General features: G+C 40.3%; 3 protein-coding genes across 4 annotated transcripts; 1 reads left to right on the top strand and 2 right to left on the bottom strand.

The window, feature by feature from the left end:
- Window positions 1–164: 164 nt before the first annotated feature.
- On the bottom strand, window positions 165–11,326 carry prxl2b (peroxiredoxin like 2B). The gene is made up of 7 exons (XM_030419451.1): window positions 7,023–11,326; window positions 6,388–6,592; window positions 5,669–5,720; window positions 5,006–5,069; window positions 4,795–4,870; window positions 3,754–3,872; window positions 165–531 (listed from the first exon to the last, which is right to left on the bottom strand). The coding sequence occupies exons 1-7, from the start codon at window positions 7,080–7,082 to the stop codon at window positions 505–507; spliced, it is 603 nt and encodes a 200-aa protein (XP_030275311.1). The 5' UTR covers window positions 7,083–11,326; the 3' UTR covers window positions 165–504.
- Window positions 11,299–21,756, top strand: slc45a1 (solute carrier family 45 member 1). Of its 2 annotated transcripts, XM_030419450.1 has the most exons (10): window positions 11,299–11,527; window positions 12,137–12,581; window positions 12,693–12,785; window positions 14,117–14,341; window positions 14,507–15,408; window positions 15,503–15,656; window positions 16,074–16,250; window positions 16,377–16,582; window positions 19,575–19,800; window positions 20,995–21,756. In XM_030419450.1, the coding sequence occupies exons 2-10, from the start codon at window positions 12,161–12,163 to the stop codon at window positions 21,021–21,023; spliced, it is 2,433 nt and encodes an 810-aa protein (XP_030275310.1). In that variant the 5' UTR covers window positions 11,299–11,527; window positions 12,137–12,160; the 3' UTR covers window positions 21,024–21,756. The 2 variants fall into 2 exon arrangements, with proteins under 2 accessions (XP_030275310.1, XP_030275308.1); XM_030419448.1 differs by having other exon boundaries at window positions 19,575–21,756.
- A 309-nt stretch (window positions 21,757–22,065) lies between these two features.
- Window positions 22,066–24,827, bottom strand: LOC115583057 (parathymosin). The gene is made up of 5 exons (XM_030419452.1): window positions 24,584–24,827; window positions 23,810–23,896; window positions 23,323–23,386; window positions 23,072–23,145; window positions 22,066–22,959 (listed from the first exon to the last, which is right to left on the bottom strand). Exons 1-5 carry the CDS (start codon window positions 24,632–24,634, stop codon window positions 22,888–22,890), a joined length of 348 nt encoding a protein of 115 aa, XP_030275312.1. The 5' UTR covers window positions 24,635–24,827; the 3' UTR covers window positions 22,066–22,887.
- Window positions 24,828–25,878: the final 1,051 nt, after the last annotated feature.

Genomic DNA, 25,878 nt, shown 5'->3' with positions numbered 1-25,878 from the left:
AGAGGCACTATGTTCCCCCTAATGTTTAGAGTCATACTGTCTTGTGTCTTTGTACTGTATTATGAATTAAGGATCCTACATGCCACTACAGTTTATAGTCAGAACTGATAACCGTCGTTCTGCCGTCCGCCTCCTCTCCACTCATTCACTGACTGAAGCAAAGAACTGATTTAAACTTTTATTATAATTAGATAAACAAACAGAAAAAACTTTGCAAACTGATTATAATAAATGCAAATTTATAAAAAGGCAATGTAAAAGAATCATCACAATCAGTATGTAAGTGTAAACTTTAAAATTAATTACATATATTATGAGTAAACATTATTATTAAAGAGGAGTTTCATTGTTGTTTCATTGTAGGTAACATAATAATATAGTGTCACAAAGAAATCATAAGAATATCGGCAGTACTTTTAAGTTCACTTTGGCATTTTGATGACATTCCACTTCCTAAAATTTCATTTCAGCCTCCCAATGTGACGGTATTCATCAGCTCTGCCATCATCGAGTACAAACGTCATCATTGCACTGCAAGATAAAAGCACAAAAGTTGAACAGCAAATAATGAGTGACAAGCATTTATTTACATTGAAATTGATAAACAACAGACATTTGTTGTTCAAATTTAAATGACGTGTCTAGACAGAACGCGTCTGATGGTACAGTTACGCTGCCATTTTAATCAATCCACATTGCTCTATGTCACAGTGAAGCAGAGAAGGTGGACAGCAGGCAGGAAGATCATTGGAGGAAGTTTATTCAGAATTAAGGTAACATGAGAAACAGGCAAACACGTACAGATGACTCGACAATGAATCCACAGAGGACTGGACTTAAATGTAAACTAAACTAACACGGTGGTGAGACGCAGGTGGAGTGACGCAGAGAAACACAGGTGAGGGAAATGAACAGAAAAACACTAGACACGGCTGGCATTGAGATACACGGGGTGTTCTTCAGGGAAATCTGAGGTTTTCTAAATGGAGATAAGAGAAGTAAACACTGTCTATCAGCTGTTTGAGCAGGACAGGTTTGAACAAGAAGACATTTCTTGGTTTCATCCGTATCAACCAGTGACATCAAGCTTTAGCTTTGCCTAGTCCTCTTCACACACACGTCATATAGCTTGTGACTCGCACTTGTTTGATCCACATTTTGACCCCTAAGAGAAAACAAGGTTCATTCTGTTCCTGGGCGTCAGCAATGACATCTGCTGGTCTTCAAACAGGTCATGGGAAAGACTACTTTGAATACAGCAATCGGATATGGGGCATTTTGTAAGAAGTGAGCAACAGAGCCAGGGGGCGAGGGTGTTAAGGACCATGTGCTGAATATAACGGGCATGCCGAAAGCTCTGCTGATCACAGGACAAAACCCCTGCTGCTCTGGACTCCAGAGATTATGTGTATGACTCCTGAGCAATTTCTTCCCTTTTTCTTCTTTTTCTCAGTGGCTAAGTTGGATTGTGGACAATGTAGGCACAAGATTTTGAAAAGCAGTTCACTGATCAAACAGTGCACTCCTATAACACTGTTGGTATTATTGTTGACGGTTTTAAACCGATGATCAAAATCAATACAGCAGTAACAGAGATATCACCATTTTATTCCACGTGATGTTTCGTTCCTTTTCAAAACCTGGTGCTTACGTTACCCAATGTAGGCAACATCTCACTTACCCAATTAAGCCCTAACAACACCAGATGTGTTTTTCTTTTAATGATAGTTTGACATCTTAAGTAACGTTCTTATTTTCCATCTTAACAAGAGACAGATGAGAAGACTGTTGCTACACTCACATCTGTTTAAAAGGTGTAATGACAGGAGCTCCTAAAACATAGGGGGCAGCATTTTGTAGAGTAAACAACAACTGCTGCCCTTTGTTGACTATCCTTCACTGTAGCTAGCTACCGTTAGCTAATTGGCCATTGTCTGGATCACGACCAACATAAAGTCAACACTGTTGATGATGTTAGTTCTTTTTTTTATGCTTTAAGCTAAAATGCTGGTAATATCTTAGTTTAGCATAAAGACAGTAATGAGAGGGAAACTGCTAGCCTGGCTATCTTCAAATGTAATGTGTTACATAAAATCAACAATTTTGCTGTTTGGGGGTTATATGAAGTGAAGTGAAGTGTTGCACACACAGTGACAGCAGATATGCTAGGAAGTTACTGCTCCTGGCCCGAGACAGTCCTACACACGTGTGTGATAACACAACTTCTCGTTTTTATATTCTACAGATTAAACAAAAGAGATAAACATGTTTCTGGGTGAGCTTTAAGGTGTACATTGTTACAGCAATAGGTGTTACAAGTCTTGTGCTAAGCTAAACTTAATAGCCAGACTATAGCTTCATATATAGTATCCATCCTCGTCTAACTTCCAGCAAGAAAGAAAAATACGCTTATTTCCAAAAATGTGAACTTTTCCTTTAAGATTAATAATAGACAAATTCTTGTATGGCCTGAACTACATTTAAGACTTAAATCAATGTCTGCTGTGTCTTCGTTTTGGTTATTCCTCTTTTTTCTTAGATGACACTTTGGACTAGGAGAGACTGTTTATTGCTTTGTCTTTATTTGGTAACTAGTTTTTAACATTGGCATGACAACACTGACTCTTCCTCCTCTCAAAATCCTCCTGTGCACATTAAGTTGAAAAGGATGATTCTGTCTTGGATACCAAAATCATTCTTCAATAACTGGTTCTTATGTGTTATGTAAAAAGCCATTGATGTAGTAATGATAGTAATCAGTGACAGGTTAAAGCTGTTAGCTCCTCCTTGATATACTTGACATTTAATTCTGGAGCACGCTGCTGAAGCAACATGAAAGTCTGTGTAAGAGAAATAAGAGGAAATATTTCATAAATCTTAGGTAAAGCTGCAATTACTTGTTTTCCATGTTTGACTACTTATGTCTGAGTATTTTCTTTTCATGCCACTTTCAGCTTCTGCTCCACTACATTTATTTGACAGCTTTAGTTTCTAGTTATCTTACAAACTCAAGATTAGTTTATAATACATGATATTTTTTTACCCAGCATTTTCAAGTGCAGTTTAAATGATTAGTCTACCAATCAATATGTCAATTGACAGAAAATTAGCTTTCATAATTTTTCATTCATTTTTCATGTCAAAATAATTCATGAAATGTTTCAGCAGATTAATTCAATGAATCATGAGTTGTAGTCCTTTACAAATTCACAATTCCACTCCACCAACTCGAACACTAACATGTTACTTCTATATTAATGCATGAGTAATACCAATCAGACAATACATTAATATGTTAGTCACAGGCACCATTTTCTGCTTTCAGTACATTTTCCTAATCATATTCATACTTTTACACCAACATTTTCAAAGCAGGACTTTTACTTGTGGAGTATTTTTACACTGTGTTTCCTCCATCGCTGCTGAGATCATCACTGAAGTTTAAAGGGTTTCGGGGCCTTTGACACGGACACTGACAGACCATGAAGATGGAGTAATAAGTGTGAAATTGTCTTTAGAGAGATTGCTCTGCTGTGTGTCGCTACTGACGTAAATCAGAGTCTGCTGAAAACTATTACACTCCAGCGTGTTTTAATAAGTACACTGAGACCAAATGCTTCTATTTTATTGAACACTGCACAATACAGCTTTTGTGAAGGGTTTCACTCATGACCACCAGCAGGATTTAAAAGTTCAAGAATCAAGAATCAAGAATGTCTTTTATCTTTCTTGGATGTTTATGGGATGTCTTACCACTGGCCTCTGTCCTGCTTTCACTTCAGCTGAGATACCCAAAGCCTTGGAAATATCCTCCAGAGGTAGGTGGTCTCCTGGTGAGTCCTGGATAAAGTGCAGTAGGACCTTTTCTCCACCTTTACAGAGCAAACACATTCAAGAGGAATCATTAATAAGCAGCTTGTCAATCCATTAAAATCAAAGACTGATTAGAAGATCAGACACACACAAAAAAAAACCAGCACAGAGTCCAATTCAATATTTAACAAAAATGTCAAATGGAGGTTTTAATTAAAAACTTCTATTGAAGAGCATTGAGTATAAAGGAACTAAAATTGCCTCCTTAAACATTCAGATTTATCTCTCGCCCTCAAAAAGAGGAATAGTGCTGAGTGAGAACAGCTTCCAGAAAGGTTGCAGAAAGGACAGAATGACCAGTAATGTACTTCCAGCTGCGCATAACACACCATGAAAGAGAGTAAAAGTATGACTGTTTTTTGACATACAACATGTCTAAATATATTTAGAATCGTTTGTTGACATCAATATCCCATGTTAAAGTCTCTCATTCAGCATATATAAAGGTGACAGTCAGGCCCTTTCTCTAGAAACATGTAAATCTTAGTTTTCCTAATGTCGAGCTGTAAATTCTTTTGGACTGAGCCTCTCCTCTCCTGTATGCAGAATTATAAACCCAACACTGAACACTCTATCGCTGAGTTGATTAGTTTAACTGAGTAGTTTAATCCTAACACTTCTTTGGATACAAGAAAAGAATGAGAATTAAGAAGGCAACTGACATGAGGAGCACTGAAGTTCAAAGTGACTGGATAGGAGACCTCGCTCTACGATGAAGTGATGTAGCATTGCCCTCTAGAGGACATGCACAAAAATGCATTTCTTAAACAATTTATTGACCTCATTAAATGTACAAACCTTTCCCTTATCACTGCCATGCTACAAGGTCATTCACATGTTGACATACTCCGTGATTCATTACCTCACACCTTTACAAGACAGACGGTTGCTAGTATCCCCCGACAGTGTCGGTGATTGTACCTTTGGCCACAATGAGCATGCCTCCACTCTGCAGCAGATCTCCTGAGAAGTTTCCCTGGACGCCATCAGCTTTGGCCTGAAAATAGCCGAGAAAAGAGGCGTTCAGAATTCAGTCTGTCAGTCTGGGTCTCACCAATTTTACCCCTACTTGTCTGACCACTGGACAGGTATTAACCAGAAAAGTAATCATATCACCATGAAGATATCTTACCTTTGCAGATATATCTCGTACTTTCTTCCCCAAAGCAGCAGGAACCACGCTTACAGCTGTGTACCTGGGTGTGGAAAAAACAGTTTCTCAATTAGAGATCATAACAAGGCATCTTTTTTTAGCAAAACAAAACAATTTAAAACAAAACTGGACCTTGTAGTTTTACATTTATCTTAACTTAAGGAACATGAACCAAACCAACCACTAAAGAAAAGAGGAAGGAATAAATTAATGAATGAAAATCAAAGTGAAGAAGTTAGCATGGCCAAGTATATCAATGAACATTGTTTGTGGTCATTAAAATATATTACTTTAAACAGAAACAAGTTATATAACCAAGTCCTAGGGATTTCAATAAATTCATTACAATGGTAACACTTACGGATCATGCAACCAAATAAACTAGGCATTATTTCTTTATTAGACAGGAGAGACAAGAGTCATTGAAGCAAGCCCAAAGAAAAAACTACAGTTGTGAAATAATATTTGAAAATGCATAAATGCAAAAGTCACTCATAATAAGTGGACTTGACTACCCTGGGTAAAGGCTGATCACCTTTGACAAATGCAAGCAATTCATATCAGGGTCAAAGAAAACTGTTATTCAAATAGACCAAACCTCTTCTGTATTACTTGGTGGGAACATGAATTTACTTTACTCACCTCTTGAAGCCCAAATCCTTGTAGCTTTTCTTGTGCTCATCAACGTAAATGGCTAAAAGAGAAGATGGTTGATGATTATTTACAATCCTACAAAAGGACTGGCTGTCAATGTGAATGTCTGTCTCATTGTGACACATCCAAACTTTTTGTCACAGGGGACTGGTTTTAAAAAGGTGACAATGCAGCTTAAATACAGAAAAGAAATGTACCTATTCATTTTTTTTTACTTTGATTTTTGAATTTAGCTGCGTTGTTACCCGTTTAAAAGTTGCAGTGTAACAAAGATCTGCCAAAAGTTGCAAGAAATGGGGAAAATAAATGGGTTATGATCTTTTTCTGCTGAACAGTCACATTTATACAGTAAGTGGTTCAAAATCAGATACATGCCAGATCACAGAAATCTGAGCTGCACTACCAGTTCCTGTTTCACTGGAATATTTTCTTTACATTTCCAATTAATGCTACTGTGTTGAGATGTGTTTTCCATAATAGTTATAGAGCCCGCATGATGGGCTGTTGTGTCAGTGCAACACAAGTATAAAAGGGCGGATGTTTGTATTAGGGGTCGCCCGATTTGGCTTTTTTTTAGGGCGGATACCAATTCCAAATCACAGATACCGATAATCGAAAAAAAATGCTGAATATCGGCCCAATAATCTGCCAGGGCTGATAGTTGGTCTACCCCTAGTTTCTATTACATTAGTGAGAGTATCGCTTACATCCTTTGAAATACCCTCCTTCCTTGAACTCCTTCAGCCCGAGCTCTTCTGGTCCGATGCCCACCAGCGCTACACCGCTGGCCCTAAGGTCCGGCTCCAGTTTGCTGATCTCCGATGCAATCCAACGACATATCTGACAGCCAAACCTGCGCAGGAAGAACAAGACCACCGGCTGGTCCTGCCACAGAGACTGGAGCGCCACACTCTGGCACACACAGAGGGGGTGAAACAATGAAACAGTGAGACCAAGACACAGATGACACTGACATCATATGTGAAACAGGTGCAGGTAGACTGTACTAACTTCATTTGTTATCATCATAGCTTCAAACAGTGTAATATCATGATTTGAGTTCACATTTATTCCCTTCAGGTCACCATTATGTCACCCTGGAGAGCTCGTTTGACAGCAATTACATCAGTGCTGTGAGGTAATGACAGGTTTAACACGGAAGGTCTCAGCAGGGAACACGTCTGATGGGAAAAGGGCAACCAACAGCCCCAGTTTCAGAATTAAAGATAAAAACGTTTCACAACAAACCAGTCAAGATGGAGATGTGACAAAGAAGAGGGAGGCTCAAGGATCAAGGCTACAACTTAGTTACCTGAAAACACTGACCAGTTTCATTTCTTACCTCTCCAGTTTCGCTCTTCAACAAGTTCTTTCCAACTTTAGCGAGGTCGACGTTCGCCATTTTCTATTTTTTTTTTTTAAAACAGAGGCCTAAAAGTCAGAAACCAGTGTTACAGAATAAAACCTAACGTGTGTTACGATGTTTCACCGACGTCCACAGTTGTAGTTGTGACAGTTGCAAAACAACTGCATCCTGGTACGCCCACTGAACCCCTGACGTCCAATCAGATTTGGCTAGTGCTGAAAAGCCAGCCAATTACAGCGCTTAGTGTGTGGAACGGAGGCGGGCCAACGTTCAGCACGTGCATCTCACCACCACATTCACCTGGATAAAACAGATGTTTTCTTTAAAATAAAAACTATTTCATGAACTGTTTCCTTAAGTTTACTGCTTCTTACACCCTAAACTGCCAGTTTAACACCAATCACAACAAAGAGGTGACTGAATATTTGAAAATGTTCAGGTTTTTATAACGCAGCTTGCATAATTTGTGTAATAGGTGAGCTCAAAGGTAGAGTCAGATTTACTGCCTGGGTAATGTTTGCTCTGTCGCTTTTTATTGTTGTTACTTTTGTCCCATCTGTCTGTTTTCTTAAAACCCATGAGACAACCAAAGCCTTTATATCAATGTACTAGCAGTATACTGTGCAATTTCAATAGTTCTTGGGACTAAATGGGCCCACTCTTAGTTTATGAGAGTATAGTTTTAGTATTCTTTGGGTGTAGTAGAGTGGTAAACTTAAGTAACAACTAGTTTACATCTGAGTTATTTTAGTATTAATATTATATAGGAGGCATTTTGTACCGTAATTATAATATTTACTGAAATGTATGACAGGAAAAGGCAGTAGAAAGAGAGGGGATGACGTGCGGGGAAGGGCACTTTGTTACTTCGAAGGTCAAAATGTTTGTTCTTGAAATATATATTTAACTTTACCAAAGTATACTGTATACTGTATCTTGGGCAAAAGATTAAGTATACCAAATATACAAATATACTATAAACTGAAGGCAAGCATCCTTACTTTTAGTTTAAAAGTTGACTAATAGCACGCTTGAATAAACTTATTTTTTGTAAGAGTACCCTAAGCAGAAATCATTTAAATTAAAAAAATAATGGTCACAAAGATGTTATTACACCTCTGGTTCAGTGACAATGAATTCAAGACAAGAGTGCCTTTGAGGTTTTCCATCCCTCCTGTATCAAGCAGGACAAGCTGCAGGCCAGGTATTATTACAAGTCAATTATGAGCCTGCTGTCAGAGGCTGGCCTGAAATCACTTCAGTATTTCTGCAGGGACTGATACTCTCTGGTATAGTTTATGATATAAAGTGAGATATCCAGAACTTTTTAATGTTATTTGACTAGTTGATAATATCAACGTCAACAAATTAATCTACAATGATCTCATATCCTTTATTATTATATCTGTATTCCTCTACCTATGATAAAGTCAAATAAAGATATATTTAATGTGCAGTTAAATGTTTTCATTCAGTGGTCCTTGAGGGGTGACAGGAGGCCCCTAGCATAAAGTGGAATAATGATTTTTCACTCTTCCATCCTATAGTCACAAAATAACATTGTATTTTGGTCGTGGTTTCACACATTTCGGTAATAAAACACAAACCTTTATCAAATCCGAGCCAATTGTTTCTGTCAGTTTAAGGATGGATGTGGAAAAGTTTGAGAACAACTGTTTTAATCAGTGAAAACTCAATACAGCACCAATGCTCAGTAATGTGCCACTCTAAAAGTGTGGAATTTATTTACGAAAAATGTTAATAAAGCACGGGCACAAACCCGTAAACCTTAACAACAACCACGAAGAAGGGGTAAAATCAGCAGCAACAGCAATCTGACGTAACTTTAAAAACATCTTTACTCTTCAGGTGAGCCAGTTGCAGGGTCCTGGTGTTGTTCATGCTGCACTGATAACACTTGATGGAACTTAAGCCGTCGTTATTAAAATTTGTGTCAGGTGTGCTTTTCCTTCCTGCTGCACACTGACAGCACTGTCACTCACTGCTAATCATGGACCTAATCACGCACACCTGTTTTCACTTTCACCGACTGAGCAGAAGAGCTGCGCCAACGTCACAAGTAGAAAAGAAAAAACACTGTACAACCCATTGATCATTCATGTTCCATCTTATTTTACACTTCGGGTTACCATGTATTTCATTGATCTTGCTTGGTCTGAACTTGTTACGATGTTATAACTAATACATCAGAAACTTCACAGGCAGTACTGTCTGTATTTTCTGTGTGATGGATTTCTTGAACAACCCTGCTGGAAAAAAACAGCATAGACCAGCTGACTGGTCACCAGCAAGACCAGCATATGTGTTGTTTTGGTGCTGGTTTCGGCGCTGGTCTATGATGGTTTTTCCAGCAGGGAAAACAAACCAATCATTTTGAATGAACAATTCATTGTTATAGTAAAAATATAATAGTTTAGTGGGCATAATTGAACTCACAGTGGAAGATAATGGAGGCCAGCGTTAGTGACCAGTAAGGTGAGAAAAAAACACATGAATTATTTGCACAATTATACACACTGGACAGAAAAGGACAACCCCTTGAACACCTTTGCATGCAGTTTTCCTTCTGTCCCTTTAAATTGCTTGGTTGTAAACATTGTACAATTTGACAACATAGCCTATGTACTAAATACTCAGATGCTTTGAAAGCTTTACGCGTTTTAGTTTTCTTAAAAATGACTTTCGAATGTAATCAGCAGTCTCAGAGTAAGTTTACTGATATATCCAAAGACAAGACAGTGATGTATGGAGCATGGTGGATGGCAGCTGTAAAACAGATTCAAATTTAAGCTTTCTCCATAAAACAATGTCAACTTTGGAGAACATTACTGACTCAAATCAAATCAATTCCAGACATGAAATCTTTTACAACAAAGGTAAGTTCTGAAACCAGAGCTGAAATATAGCTGATGCCAGTGTATGGACATAACAGTTTAATTTATTTAACCTTTATTTCTTCAGATTTTTTGTGTTTGTTTTTTTTTTTGCCTCTAAATATGCCAAAATTTACAAGAAGGTCCAAATAATTAAGAATTTGATAGAGACAGATTGAGCAATTGTATAAGTTAGTCTGGGGAATTTCCTTCCCTCTTCCCTCCATGCTGTTGCTGACTGTAGTTGATGTGGCTGCTTCGACCTGTAATATATCGGTGCTGAAGTTCTCGGTTTGCTGTTGTTGTAAATTAGTGGTAATAACGATTATTGCGATGTTTTCCTGACATCATTAAATAGACGGACCCCTCATCATGTGCAACTGTGACTGACTTCCAGATTATCTGGGTGGTACACAAATGACTGTATTTAGCCCTAGCCTACTTATATGAGTATTTTTTCAAGTATTACTTGTACTTTTACTTTAATACCAGTAGTTAAACCTGTGATTGAGTACTATTCCAGTAATGTAACACAAGCCCACTATTTCTGCCTGTGTCAACTTAGAGAGACTAACAGAGTCACCTGACTGATTGACTCAATTACTATAATTCATTTAAAGCTATTCTGATCTGAAGTAGCCCACATTGTATATGGCATACTGTGAGGATGGAGCGTTTTTTTTTTTTTATGTTTTGTTTTAATCTTTTGTTGAAAATAGAACATTTTACAAAGAATTCAGGTAAACCAAACAGTAGGCTACCACATAAAAAAGTGTAAGTGAAAATAAGGGAACATAAAAGACATCAAATAAGGAGAATACAACTAAATATATGTACAAAACATAAATTTGTGAATAAAATAATGTTGCATATAGTGAGTTGATCACATGCTCAAGATTGCTATCATCTGTATTATTAAAGTGACATACAATATCTTTAAGATTAAGCGAGTAGACAGATGGCTAAAATAAAGGGAGATTCAAGGTTTCTCTATAATTTTGAGGATATTTCATGGTAAAAAAAAAAGGTTGGTTTGTTTCTATAATTTGTCTACAGAAGGTACAAGATATACGAACATCATAGCATATTTTATGTACAATTTTCAAATATACTTCCTTAGTCTTATTTGTAACACAGTGTCCGTGAGGTAAAAGACAAGCTCTTCCTCTGTCTGTGTTCTCAAAGCTTAGATTTCCAGAAAAAGAAGACAAAAACGTTCCACTGGGAACACTTTTCTTATTTCTTTGAAGAACATGCTTGTTGTCACATTTTATCTCTGTGGGTCCATCCACAGAGGATGGATCTGGTGCTGATGTTGCAGGGCGGGGCGTGACGTCACGGGAGTGACCGGGAGGAAGAGGCGAAGGTGGGGGGAGGGGGGGAGAGGAGAAGAGGGGGAAGGAGCAGGGACGGAGGAGAGAGCTGGGGGGATGACTGCATGAAAGGGAAAAACAAAAAAGAAACAAAAAAAACCCAACAATCATGACTCGTGCAATCCATCCTCCGGTTTCTTTAATAAATCACACCGTCTGGTGTGTTTACCTACACAGTATGCCGCAATAAATGACGAGCCTCCTCCCCGATAAGGTAATTATCATCTTTCAATTTGCACGCCTGCTTCGTCTTCTGACACAGCTGAGACGATTGTCTGGTCTCCACCTTTAGCAGCAAAAATGTCAAATCGAGAAAAAAAAAAATGTCGAGCATCATTGGAATAAAATAATAATAACAAAACATCCGATGAGCTACGTGGCTACATTCAGGATCTCGTGTTCGTCAAATGTTTCGGTTTGATCGTGAGCCACGATGATAAAACGTTATCCTTGAGAGCCGTCATGAGAAGCCCCGGCGGCTCCATTGTGTCAGATTTGAGCTTCCTCCATGAAAAATTAAAATGGAAACAGGCTTCATGAGAGCGGTGCCGCATACTACACTGCTGTAGTCAGCCACGCCGAGCACATGGGCTCTGCGCAGCACGCTAACATGCGCATTGGTTGCAGTGCGTCGTGCCCATCATTGCTGTGCCATCGCTGCTATCTGCTGGTGACTGCAGTGTCCTCTTGGTAGCACTACATAAGCATAAGCAGCACCAAGTTCCCCACATGCTTTCTCCTCCACCCAGTGGTGATCTTGAATGACCTCTAAAAAATGAAAACTCGACCTCACACAACTTGTTTATTGTCTCATGTGCTGCAGTGTACGCTGGCGTGAGAGAGAGAGATGTCATCTCCAGGCATGGGCACCCCCAGTGACCCCCTTCTGGCCAGTCCAGGAGGGAGGTTATCCACAGCTCAGGAAGGTATCTGGAGGAGCTCGCTCCCCAAAACTGCCAGCTTCCCGACGTCCACCACTCGGCACCTCAGTCACCGAGCCAACAACTTCCAAAGACAGCCAAAGCGACGGAAGCTGATAAGACCTTCGCCGCCTCCGCCGCCCAACACACCCTGTCCTCTGGACCAGCTTGACCTCAGTGAGCTTCCCCCGAGGCGCACCTTACAAGAGCTGCTCTTCAACGGCTGCATCCTGTTTGGTATCGAGTTCAGCTATGCCATGGAAACTGCTTATGTGACCCCTGTGCTTCTACAGATGGGTTTGCCTGATCGGTTCTACAGCTTGGTGTGGTTTATCAGTCCCATACTGGGTAAGTGAGCATCGGGGGGGGAGGATTATGTGATGCATCATTGTGGGATCTTGTGTCGCCCAGATGGAGCTGTTTCGACTCTAACTCTTGCTTTCTTTCTTTGGTTTGAAGGATTCCTCGTTCAGCCTCTCATCGGAGCATGGAGTGATCGTTGTACATCCCGGTTTGGGCGAAGAAGACCCTTTATCTTTGCTTTGGCTATAGGTGAGAAACTTACTCCACTGATTTAGGATGGCACAGACATATCCATAGTCCAAGTCTCAAGTCCAGTCCCAAGTCAAGCTACTTTTTCTCACCCCACGAAACTTCAGTTTACATGCAGTATCTGGACTTTATGAAGCAAAATGACAAGATATAAGTACCTGTCAAATAATTATATCATAGGACAATTTATTCAGCCTGTTTATCCAAAAAGTACAACAATGAATTGAATTTCTTAATTGAGGCTCAGTGTCTTCAAACAAAAGACAAAAAAATTGAAAACAAAAAGCTTTCTTAATTCTCCACTTGCACAATGTAGTATGACTTTATATCAGCTATACAATGGCACATCCTACGGCTTCAGGTGCAAGCTCTTGTTCTCTGTACTTATTCCTCCCTAACTTAACTTTTCACAGTTCGCTTTGTAGTTTATAGTTTACCATTTGTTGTTGTATATAGTGTTTTAGCTTTTTTTTTAAATTATTTAATTAACCACGTAGGTGTTTTTAACAAGCAAGATTGGCCTGTCAGCTAGCCTGGATGGTTTCCTTAAAAGCTCTGGATATACAAGAGCGTAGATCCAGTCATAACCCTAACCCAGCAATGAGGTCAGAGTTTTACCGCTCGCTTTCACTTTCATTGTTGGCAGCTATTCCAAGTACTGGGTGTATTTAATGTTAATGTGTGGCTAGCTAAATCCGCTAACAGTCAGCTATCAATCTAAAAGATAAAAAATGTCACACACTATATACTCAAACAAACAGTAAACTATTGACAATATATACAAAACGAACTTAGCAAAGTATTTGGGATGAAAAAGCACTGAGATGTATGCTGTGAAGTTGGCATCGAAGCAAAAGAATGTGCAGTTTGTAAATGGGACATACCTCACGCTACACTGGTCAAGAGAGAATTTGTTCGCAATCCAAAAATATTCCATCCCTATCAGTTTTAAAGAGTGAAATACTGACAGGCAAACTGAACTGAAAACATAAAATGACAAGTCATTCTGGTCATCATGTCTGAAGTCACATGTGAAGTTTAAACAGTTACTTGAGTCGCAAGGAGTCCACATCTCTCGTATTATGAAAGTGCTGCTCACCTACAGTCAGATTTACAAGAAAAAAAACTGTCAATCTGGTGCAACAAATGCTGAGATATCTTGACTTTTTGTGTCCCAAGCATGAAACAGAAAACACTAGATTTTCTCTCTAACCACAGCCCTGTTGTAAAGACATGTTTGGATGACTAGTACATTCGCCCTTCTAGGGTAAACATGCATGATTATTTTCTACAGACATTAAAAAGCATCCTTCTGCTCTCCTCCCTCACAGGGGCTTTGGTCGGTCTATCCCTGGTGCTGAATGGGCGAGACATCGGCGGCGCACTGGCTGACACAGCATCAAATCACAAGTGGGGAATTGTCCTAACGGTGTGTGGTGTGGTTCTGATGGACTTCAGCGCTGATTCAGCCGACAACCCGAGCCATGCGTACATGATGGATGTGTGCAGCCCCGAGGACCAGGATCGGGGGCTGAACATCCACGCACTACTGGCAGGTAAGAAAACACCACAGTCGCAAGTTCATTCTTACTTTATCATTATAGAGTATGACCATAGAAGATTGCAACCATAACTTGTATTCTTTTAAGATGATTTGGATTAAAAATTAAAAAAAAAAGACAATTGCTGGCAAAATACAAATGTTTTGTTTTGCTCTGCAGGGCTTGGAGGTGGCTTTGGCTACATTGTGGGCGGCATCAACTGGGACCAGACACAGTTTGGAAGGTCGATGGGAGGTCAGCTGCGAGTCATATACATGTTCACGAGTATCACTTTGGTGATCACCACAGCCATGACTCTGCTGAGTATCCCCGAACGGCCCCTACCAAAGAGCCAGCCGAACAAAAACTCTGGCAAAAACCATCTCAAAAGCCCCAGCCTCCCTCTACCTCCCTCTCCCCCTGTACCTCCGGGATCAGCTCTGGGCCTGGATGAAGAAGATGAAGATGGTCTTTACAGCTATCATTTCCCCACAAAGTCTAATCCATGTAACTCTGACCCTCTGGCCCATTCTTGCAGTGCCAATGCACGCCTATGTGCTGGCCTCACTAGCCCGATATCCCCCCTGAGCCCCCTTACACCAAAATATGGCAGCTTTATCAGTAGGGACAGCTCGCTCACTGGCATCAATGAGTTTGCCTCCTCATTAGGAACGTCCTACATAGACAGTGTGCTCATAAACTGCTACACAGGTCAGCAGACACCACAGGCTTTGGCCTCCAACACAACCACTGTGCCGCTGCCTCCAGGGGACTCCCCTCCTCCTGATGAGTCCATGCAGGAGCCAGGGAGCCATCCTGCAGGACAGACCCAGGCTGATGTGGTTGCTCATCTAGCTGGAGAAGCTCAGGATGCAGAAGTGCCACAGCCTGAGGGAGATGCGCAATCTCACGGAGCATCTCAGGTCACAGCCGGCGTTCAGCCTGGTGCAGGGTCACATCGGCGCTTCTCTGCTAGTATCCTGAAACGACCCCAGAGTCTCGCACTGATGGAGGAGCCCCTGGCAACCCAGATTGTTGGTCTGGAGAATGGACGCAGGAGGACAGTCACCTTCAGCCAGCAGGTCAGACACATGTTTTGAAAAAGACCAAAGCTGTTTAATCAGTATCCACCACAGCTTTTTTATAACAGTGTCTTGTCCTTTTTATCTGATGAAGGTTGCAAACATTTTGCTGAATGGCGTGCGCTATGAGAGTGATCTGAGTGAGAATGCGGAGACAGGAGAATCCCAAATGTCAATGAAGCTGCTGTGTATAGCCATCTACAGGATGCCTCCCTCCCTGCGGAGTTTATGCACTAATCATTTCCTGGGTGAGGATAATCACTTTTTAAAGTTTCATTTCACTTATTTCACACATTAACGTGTGTTTATAGGTCTTGTGAAGGACTACCGCATATATGAAAAAAGTCTGTTGTATCTGTTTTGATCATTTTAACTTTCCACACCGAGTCCAACAATGGTAACAGGGTTAGGGTGCAGTGCAGACCAGTGGAATCATCTTCAAAATGTGGTGCCTACATTACCCACGATGCAACTTAGCCACTGAGCGACATCACTCAAGGCAGTTTATAAGATTACATTCAGCTTCCTCTGGAGCCACAAAGGGCATTTTTTAATACACTTTGATGCGTACAAGTGGTGGAGTTACCCTTTAAATGGCAAATAAAATCCAGTAAATCTGCCTGTTTTGTATCTAATACTAGCTGTTGGTATTTTACTGGTTCTAGGCTGGCTGTCCTTTGAAGGCATGCTGCTCTTCTACACCGACTTCATGGGGGAGGTTGTGTTTGAAGGTGACCCAAAGGCACCCCATGACTCCGAGGCTTACCAACGCTACAATGCTGGTGTTAGCATGGGCTGCTGGGGCATGTGCATCTATGCATTCAGTGCTGCTTTCTACTCAGGTGAGCTGCACCTGTAATCACATGTGTGGGATGTTAGAAATGTGAGCAGTTGTAGTAAGAATTTCTCCTCCTCGCCTTGCCAAGCTTCAGTATGATCCTCCTGTTTTTGTCTTTTTCAACCTGCAGCCATATTGGAGAAACTGGAGGAACGTTTCTCTCTTCGCACTCTGTATTTTTTTGCCTACCTGGCGTTCGGTTTGGGCACGGGCCTCGCCACACTGTCCACCAACCTCTATGTGGTACTTTCGCTCTGTGTCACCTACGGGGTGCTCTTCTCCTCTCTATGCACGCTGCCTTACTCTCTGCTGTGTGAATACTACCAGAGCCCTCAGGTCAGTATCTAGATATTTAGCTTACTATTTTGTAGAGTTGTATGTAATTGTTTGATGATATTATTTCAGGATCAACAATAGTTCAACATTTAGGGCACTTTCTTGGAGAGAGTTGGGTGTGAAGACTGACCACTCCCATGTGTGTATGGTAAACACGAAGCCACAGCTGGTTAGCTTAGCCAAGCTTCACTTAGTGAAGACTTGGAAACAAACTCCACCTATCAGCACCTCTAAATATCCCCAATTAACATGTTATATCTCCTTTAACGAAACTTGACAGTTTTATGGGGGTTATGGGTCACTATTTCTTGTACCTCAGAGGTGCATGTAGCCAGATCTGTGAAAGTATCAAAACTCTCAATCCATGGAGAAATGCTACTGAATACAGCAGGTATTCAGAAACCGTGTCTTTAAACAAGCCGTCAAGACTTCTATAAACTATACAGTCCCAGCTCTCAGCTGGGCCGCTAACATGGCTGTGGTTGCTGTAGCTCAGCAAATGTCATACAGTCATGAACAGTGCCATACAAAGTACCCATGCTATGACTGAAAGTAAAGATATCAGCATCTGATATTCAGTCAATCAATTGATCATTCACTTTTTTTTTTTTATACTCTTTATTTATAGATCATTTTCATCTTTTAGTACAAAAAAGTGAAAGAAGAAATAAATACAAAACATTAAACAATTACCCAAATTCAAGGTCCGGGGGTGATCATAAAATCCAAAAAGACAAAGTATCATACCCAGTATGCACATACAGTCTCACTCATTGGCTAAATAGGCTTGCCATTTCTGCCACCGTTTTTCACCTAGATCTCTTTGGAGTCTGACTGAGTAGGTCATTTGCTCTAGCAAATGTAGTTATTTTACAATATTAACAAAAGAGTCTGTAGAGGGGGCATTTTTCCGGAGCCAACATTTTGTGATAGCCTTTTTAACTGCAGCCAGCAAGACCCTCAGTAAGTACACATCAGCTCCACTCAACCCATCTGGCGTATTCCCAAGATAGAGAGTTGTGAATAATACATTCATATTAAAACATAGAACCTTTGAAATAATTTTTGCCACCTCTCTCCAGAAAAACTGAATGGAGGGGCAAGACCAAAAGATATGAGCATGATCAGTAAAGACCTCTCCACATTCTCTCCAGCAGGCCAGTTGTGTACCAGTCTGTTTGGACTTCTGCTTGGGAGTTATAAAAAAACGAATTAGGCTTTTCCAACAGAAGTCTCTCCAAGTCCAAGAGTTAGTGGAGGATGACTGTGTTTCCCAAGCGTTCAACCACATGTCCTCTGTTATCACAATGTTCAACTCTTTTTCCCATCGTTGTTTTACATAGTCTGTAGAGTCCTTCTTCAATGAGGTGATGCTGTGATATAACTTGCTGACAAGTCCTTTAATATTCCCAGAGTTATATGCATCCATAAATATATGAATAATCGCTGGTGGTTCCGCTGGGTTGCAACCTTTCAGTTTTTTACAGAAATAATCACGGAACTGTAAATACCTATAAAAGTCTTGCCCACCTAGTCCATACATTTGACACAAATGGTTAAAGTTGTTGAGCTCCCACTTTTTGACAATTTTGCATACAGCAGTAACACCATAAAAGGTCCATTGTTTAAATCTATGATCTAGTGACGCTGGTGTGAATTCGGGGTCATATGCTGGCCATCTAAGTAGTTTTATCTGTTTCTGGAGTTCAAATTTTTTAACCACCTCGCCCCATACCTTCAATGAGCAGTTCATCCATTGGCTCTCCGTATATAATATTTTTTTCTCCATACCCACACAACCAAGCAGTGATTGTATTGGTGTATCTGTCAATGATAACTCCATGGTTTTCCATTTAGCTACATAAGAAGAATTACACCAATATACCAGAGGTCTCAGTTGGGCTGCTAAATAATAATCCCTTAAAGATGGGAGAGCCTTACCGCCCCTCTCCTCCGGAAGCTGAAGGGTGGGGAATTTTACCCTTGGTCTCTGTTTATTCCAGATGAATCGTGAAATATGTTTGTTCCACTCTCTAAATTGTTTTAGCGGGATTTCCACTGGCAATGATAAAAAGAGATACAATAACCTAGGGAGGATATTCATTTTTATTGATCTAATTCTGCTACCAAAGTCAAGAGGCAACAGGCTCCACCCATCAAGGTCATCATATAGATCATTCACTTTTGTATAGTGTCTTTGTATAGTGCCAATTCACAACATACTGCATACTCTTTATTTAATTAGTTTAGACATACTGGACATTTTGGCGACAACTTGGCAACAGTGGCAAGAGAAAAATTCCTTTTAACAGGCAGAAACCTCGAGCAGAACCGTACTCGATAGTAGGCAGCCATTTGCCTCAACCAATATTAAATCAGTCAGTATGAATCAGTATTCCTTTATTGTCCCTCAAACGGGGAAATTTGTTTACACAGCAGCCAAAGTAAAGTAATATTACAAAAAACGTTAATAGTAGTTAAAACATAACAAATGTAATGGAAAGGCAAAAAAATTGAATAGACAAGTATCTTAAGTATCAAAAGTACAACTAAAAGTAAATCATACATATATTTAAATGGATGTACTTTATAGGCTGTATGCTATGCAGTGACTGATCAGTCTGGCGTATCATCAGATGCAATATTCAGCATTTTTGTGATAATCAAAATTTGTGTTATATTTATCAAATGGTCGATAAAATAATAAAGAATATTTGCCTTCAAAATTGACATGTAAAGTAGCAGAAAATGGAAACACTCAAGGAAAGTACAAGTACGTCAGAAATTATACTTAAGCGCACAACTTAAGTATATAAATGTAGTTAAATTCCATCACAGGTCAGTAGAGTGGGATCAATCCTCTCTAACTTTCAGCAGGAAGGTGAAAAAGCATTTACCCCAAATGTCGAACGATTCCTTTAATGCAGTGTTACTTTGTGTTGGACCGCATTGATTGATCATTAATTGAAAAGTTTCTGCATCTGTTCCCCAGTTCTGTGGCTCATCAGAGGAAGGGACCAGGCGAGGGATGGGGGTGGACATCTCTCTGCTCAGCTGCCAGTATTTCCTGGCTCAGATCCTGGTCTCAGTGGCGATGGGACCTCTGACTTCACTGGTGGGTGGGGCCCAGGGAGTGATGTACTTTTCAAGCCTGATGTCATTCGTGGGCTGCCTGTACTCCTCCCTCTTCGTGGTGTACCAGCTGCCCCCCCCTGAGGGTGAGCCCCCCGAAAGCGAGACCCAGCCACTATTGGTGCACATTTAGGGAAAAGAAAAAAAAAAAAAGCATCTCAGTTTACTTTACCTCACGCACCCACCCAACGGCACACGCGCTGTCGCTTAGTGTCTGAGTGTGTTGACCTTCACGGCACTGATAGGACAAACACACTGCCGCACACTGTACAGCACAACTCCATATATTGTTTCACACTAATCAGCACTGTTCTTCTCAGAGCTAGACAGACAGACAGACAGACAGACAGACAGAGAGACAGACATTGGCCACTGCTCTAATACGTGTATACATGACCCGTGTGTTCATACAGTGTGTGTGCCCATGCATCTTTTCCTAACTTTTTGCAAAACGAATGTGTGACATTTTGAATGCAGATATGTATGTGTGTGTGTGTGTGTGTGTTTGAGAGAGAGCATGAATGACCTCTTTTAGTGTAGACAAACCTAAGCTGTTCTCATGTCTTGATTCTTTGCTGTAAAATCTTGCATCATCTTTTCTTGCTTGTTGGTGTTTAGACTAGAACATGTTGATCACCACTTACAGGCTAACCACAGCTTTCCCCTCCTCTTTTTCTTCCTTTTATCAGTTGCCTAACGTCTGCATGAGCTGCAATGTAATCTCTCAGAGCCTTGTGTTAATATTTTTGTTTTCTGGTCATACAGCCAAGGGAATGTCTACCTGCCTGTTTCTCTGAGTCAGCGTATTAGCATCACACCTTTTTTAGGCAGGATTTTCTGACTAAATGAATGTGCTGCCAGTGACCACTCACCGTCGTTAATTCAAGAGCTCCTCTGGCATAATTTAGACACATAGTTATTATTCACATGAAGCTTGATCACAGCTACAGTCTTCACATTGTTAATAATAAAAAAAAAACACTTCCCACACGATCCAGTCATTATGAGACTTACCAGTGTGCTATCCCCAAATTTCACAGTTTGGTGCTGGGTGACTCTTAATCAAGTCCCAAGTATGATGCCAATTAAACACTTAATCAGCATGAGTTATATGATGACACACGCCCGTACACACAAACATACTTTCCAAAAAACACAGAGAAATGTGTGCTGGTGGCAAATTCTGTCTGGGCCCTCTCTAAGCCATGGACGGCCGTGAGCTGTCACCCTACTCCTGGCCATGCCTTTGTAATAATGACAGTGATTCTTGTCATTATCAGGAAGAGGAGAAGTTGAAACTGGGGTGTGAATCAGCATACAGTCGGAAACCGAACAAAACAGAAGAAGAGCAAACAGGGAGAAGACTCATGTGAACTATGGGTTTACCCTGAACGTGGACAACAATGAAGGGAAAGACTGTTGGGGTTCATAGAGCCAGCAGCAAGAAGTGCTTATTGTCATCATTAGGGCGCATGCTCCAAGGTAGTAGGCTTCTGCTCTGTCACGCTCACTCCATCAAATCAGTATAGTGATGACCTTGTGCCACACAGGATGCATCCATTCCCTTTTCCATCCTACAGAAGCCATCGTTATCAGCTAAATGGTACTTATAATTAATTTTTTTACATGTTGTGCCATGACAACCCGTATTGCTTCGTCTGTTCAGCCTCACCACAGGCACCAAGCGAGAATTCAGGTCTTTAACATAAGGTTAACTTCACCTGTTTCAAGCCAACCATTGTGATGGTTTCTCTTAACTGGCTCACACACTGATATGCACCAACATTATGGTGGCAGTCCTAATGGCTGCCTCAGCAGAATGTCAATAATTGCCTACTATTAGCGCCTCCTAGACTGACTGGATGCACGCCATGCTAATGTTTCTGAGGAAACAGTAACTGTATGGACCATGCTGTTGCAGCTTGCTTGAGAAAAAAAAACAGTTTTTGTGTTACATGGTACCACCTATTGCTCAATATTAGCAATGTTACTGTAAAAGCTTTTATTCAGGGTTCAGTTAAAACTAAAAATCATTTTTGCCATTTTGGACTCCTGTGTCATTATTTTCTCTTTTGCATATTCTAGTTGTCACCCCAGCTGACTTGAACAGAAATGTGCAATCTTAAAGTACACCACATGGGGGAGCCAAGAGACACAAGACAGCAATCCATTGATTCAGTGCAACCTTTTCCATTACCAAGTGAGATTATTCCTGTTCCTTCCTTCAACTAAGCCAGCCATTTTCCATGTTAAGAAAAATTGGGTCAGGTGACATCATCTACTTAAAACGCCATGGTTTCTAAGGCAGTGATGAACTATAAACATGCATCAAACACACAAAAACGATATACTTAAGTAAAAAGACAATTTATTTGTTAATCAGAATATACAAAGCAGTGGCTGAAGTAACCGAATGTCATTCTGGTTCTGAAAAAGGCAGTCTTGGACACAAAACTGGGCTACCCAGCCATAACATAAAACTCATTGAAAACGTAAGAAAAACAAGTATAAATGGTACAAACTTGCGTGGAATGCATACAGAACAAATGACCAAAGCTTTAAGATTTAAGAGGGGTTAATTAACATTGCAGAATCCTGCCTCCACAGATCAAGTAATCTTATCATGGAGGGGCAAGACAGAGCCCCTTTATTCATTTGCACCATCTGTTATGTTAACAGGGCAGCCAAGCCAAGGATTAAGTAGCAGCTCAACACAAAAAAAAAATTATGCCTCAACTAATAATGCTAACAACTGTCCATTAGCCCCTGCTTAAAACTTATCTTTGGTCCTTTAAGTGAATCTGAGAGGTCAACATGAGCCTTGGAGGGGGTGAGCAGCTGCCTGTATGAATGAAATCATCTGGTCAGCACGGACATAATAGAGATTGTGCTTCTAACATACCAATATAAAACCTCAAGAAATGAAAAAACTGATCTCATGGCGTGGCCCTATTTGTACAAGTAAAAAAAAGCTCATTTTAAAGACCAATAAATAACATTTCATAAAAAAGGATGCAGGGCCACTATCTTTCAGGACTCCAGTGCAATGTGGTAACATGGGAGCAAACAAAAAAATATTTCTCAAAAAAAAAGGTACAGAAAGCACAAGCTCTACAACACGATGTTGACCAGGCTGGTAAGACAGTGCTGCAAATGTGTAGCAGGGCAGAGACTTAAGCCTCCACTTCTGCCTCTTTTGAATCTCCATTCTCCTCTGTCTTCTGCTTTTTTGTCTCCACTTTCTCCTGATTAAAAACAGGAAAATATGTCATACATTAGTAAAAAGATCAACAGTGAACAAATTAGTCAACACATTAAAAAAGATTGAGTGTGTATTTTAGCATGGTGACAACCAACCTCCTCCTCCTCAGCTGCACGCTTCACAGGCTGTGCATCAGTCTCCTCAGCAGGGGGCGCCTCCTCTGCCTTGTCTGTAAGCACAGTTTGTCACTTTAGAACATTCATCCTTCACTAATGTAATTAAAACAAGATACATGGGAAAATGGAAATTTGAATTGAATGCCAGTTGAGGTTAAATAATCAGAAGCAACAAAAGGGAGAAATGTGAAGACCTCCATCTCTCCCGGTACAGTTTTAAATGAACCTACCATCTCCATTCTTGTGTTTCTCCTCATCGGCTTTTTCCACTTTGTCACTGTGATCAGCACCGTTCTGAATGAGGAGAGACGAATGTCAGTAAAGCAACACATCATGTCATGATTGGGGCTTTTTATATGAGGAATAGTATAGTCTATAATTCTATCAGTAAGAGCAGGGTCAAAACACTGAATCCCAAGCATATTTGAAATAATCCTCCCAGAGCCCTTGCATGTTCAGACTCCTCTGGGGACACTTAAAAAAGGGCATGTGTGTAGAGCCCTCATTATTCCCCAGAGAATAAGCTCCCAAGCTAGACTTGAGACACCGATGAAACATCAACAGACTTGCTCACTAACATCTGTGCCATTTCACAACCCAAACAAAGCACCGAGTGGAGAGCAGCTGAACAGGAGGGGGAGGCGGGTGCAGCGACACCTGCATGATGAGGGGCGCTAAGACAAAAGGCCATGAGGCTGGTACTCGTCTCCAACTCACTGTGCCATTGGCAGGTGCGTCCCCGTTGTCGGTCTTCTTCTCCTCCGTCTTCTCCTCCACTTCTACTTCTTTCTTCTCCTTCAGCTCCTACAAAATAAAAGCATGACCTTTAATCAACGTGATGTTTCCTGCGAAGAGTTTATTTTTAAGTGCCACACATCTTCAGAGGGGTTTTTTTTTTTTTTTTTTTTATTAAAACGAAAGCTCTTTTTTTTTTTTTTAAACCATACTTACGATGAAGTCTAAATCAAGAAAAGGCTATGTTGGAAATAATTAGTGGCAGTGTTGAGGGTTTTAATCCTAACCCGTAATGTAACGTGAACGTTACTGTGGCTTCCCGCCCACAGCAGCAGCTCCGCTCCACCAGCTGTACCGTTTCTACTGCTTTGTCTGCTCAACAAGACATTTTTAGCTAACCACATCACACACGGTGGAGTTTCCAGACACAACATTTGTCCCTCGACGGTGGAAATTACAAATAAGCACTGAGTGGTTGTCGACAAGTGGTATTTCAACACGACAGTCATTCAGATAATTGCCTTTTCTTTTTTTTCCCCACAACTTACAAGAAGTAACGTTGATATTAACGGTAACGTTTACACCAACCGTCGTGTAACAGAAGCTTAATGAAGCCCAGCTGGTTAAAACAACTCTTAACACAAATAATACAACTTTAAAATCATTTTTAAAAAGTTCAGGAAATCTTTTTAACACGACAGTTCAAGCGTGAACCAAAAAAAAAAAAAAAAGATGTAAACCTGAATGAAAACCCACCTTGGCTGTAACCTCTGCAGTTGCGGTCGTGTCAACAGCTGTGTCGGCCATGGTTATTTTGGTGAGTTAATGTAGATAATTATATTCCTGCTCAGAATCAGAAGATTTTATTTTATTTCTTGGCTCTTTGCCTTCGTGCTGATAGTCCAAAGACGCTCAGAGAGAAATGGTGCCTACTCGTCTCCGCTTTTCTCTCAGCTCGTTGAAAATCCACTCTCGTTGGATACAGCGAGTCGATCCCACACACGATTGGACGATGTCAAACACGGGTATATTCGATTGGAGGGATCTCCCGTCAGTCTTCACCGGCCGTCCCGCCTACTGGATATCTCGTTGTTGATTGGTCAATTGTTTTTAAAGCGCTGTACTGTGACACCAGGCTTCTTTTTTTCTACCCGTCAGTTTGCGTTTGATTTTTTTTTTAATTATTTTTTTTTTTACCTACATTTGAACAATGGATTTAATTGGCCCGTTGTTAAAAGTTATGATCATCCACTATAGTTTGTGAACGAATTAATTGAGTTTTAAGTAGATGGGGTTATGAAAGTTTACAAACACATGCACACGAACGGCATCTTTTGTCTTTGCGCTCTTTCTCTGCAGATGGGGTGTCAAATTACATGCGAAAAGGAATAATGTGACGATGTGAAAACCATGCGGCCACTCCTCCTTTCTATATTTAACACTTTGTAACGAAAATGTCTTCCTGTTTAAGTGTGCTTACACTTTCACTATTTAACAAACCTGGTGCAGTCGAAGCAGGAACAGTTTAATATCGATATAACATAAGTACGTTTTGATCAGCCTGTTATAAACCTATATGTTCTTTAATGCATATGATATAAATAAAACTATATATATATATATATATATATATATATATATATATATATATATATATATATATATATATATAAATATAAATAAATAAACCAGGCAATATATACATTAGCTGAGGATAGGTTATGAAATAAATATGTTGCTGTGCGATTTATGTGTCTATCAGAGACAGTAATGAGGTGTGGTGTGTGTGTTTGCCTGCAGTACTCTGTGCAAACCCTTATGATGTGCATTCAATTAAAGCTAATGTCATTAAAGGTTATGTTTTACTTCCTGGGAAAAGCCCTTCAGGCCTCACAAATGCATATTTGAGGTGAAATCTAAATCACATAGCAGAAGTGACCTTGCAATAAGAACTAATACGTACTAGGGTTGCAACGATATGAGATTCTCACGGTATGATAATCATCTTAGAAAATATCACAGTCAAATATAAATTCTTTTTGGTTGATTGA

Source organism: Sparus aurata, chromosome 6, assembly GCF_900880675.1.
Source record: "Sparus aurata chromosome 6, fSpaAur1.1, whole genome shotgun sequence".
Lineage (NCBI taxonomy): Eukaryota > Metazoa > Chordata > Actinopteri > Spariformes > Sparidae > Sparus > Sparus aurata.
The sequence above is the reverse complement of the archived record's forward strand: the minus strand, read 5'-3'. Positions and strand labels throughout refer to the sequence as shown.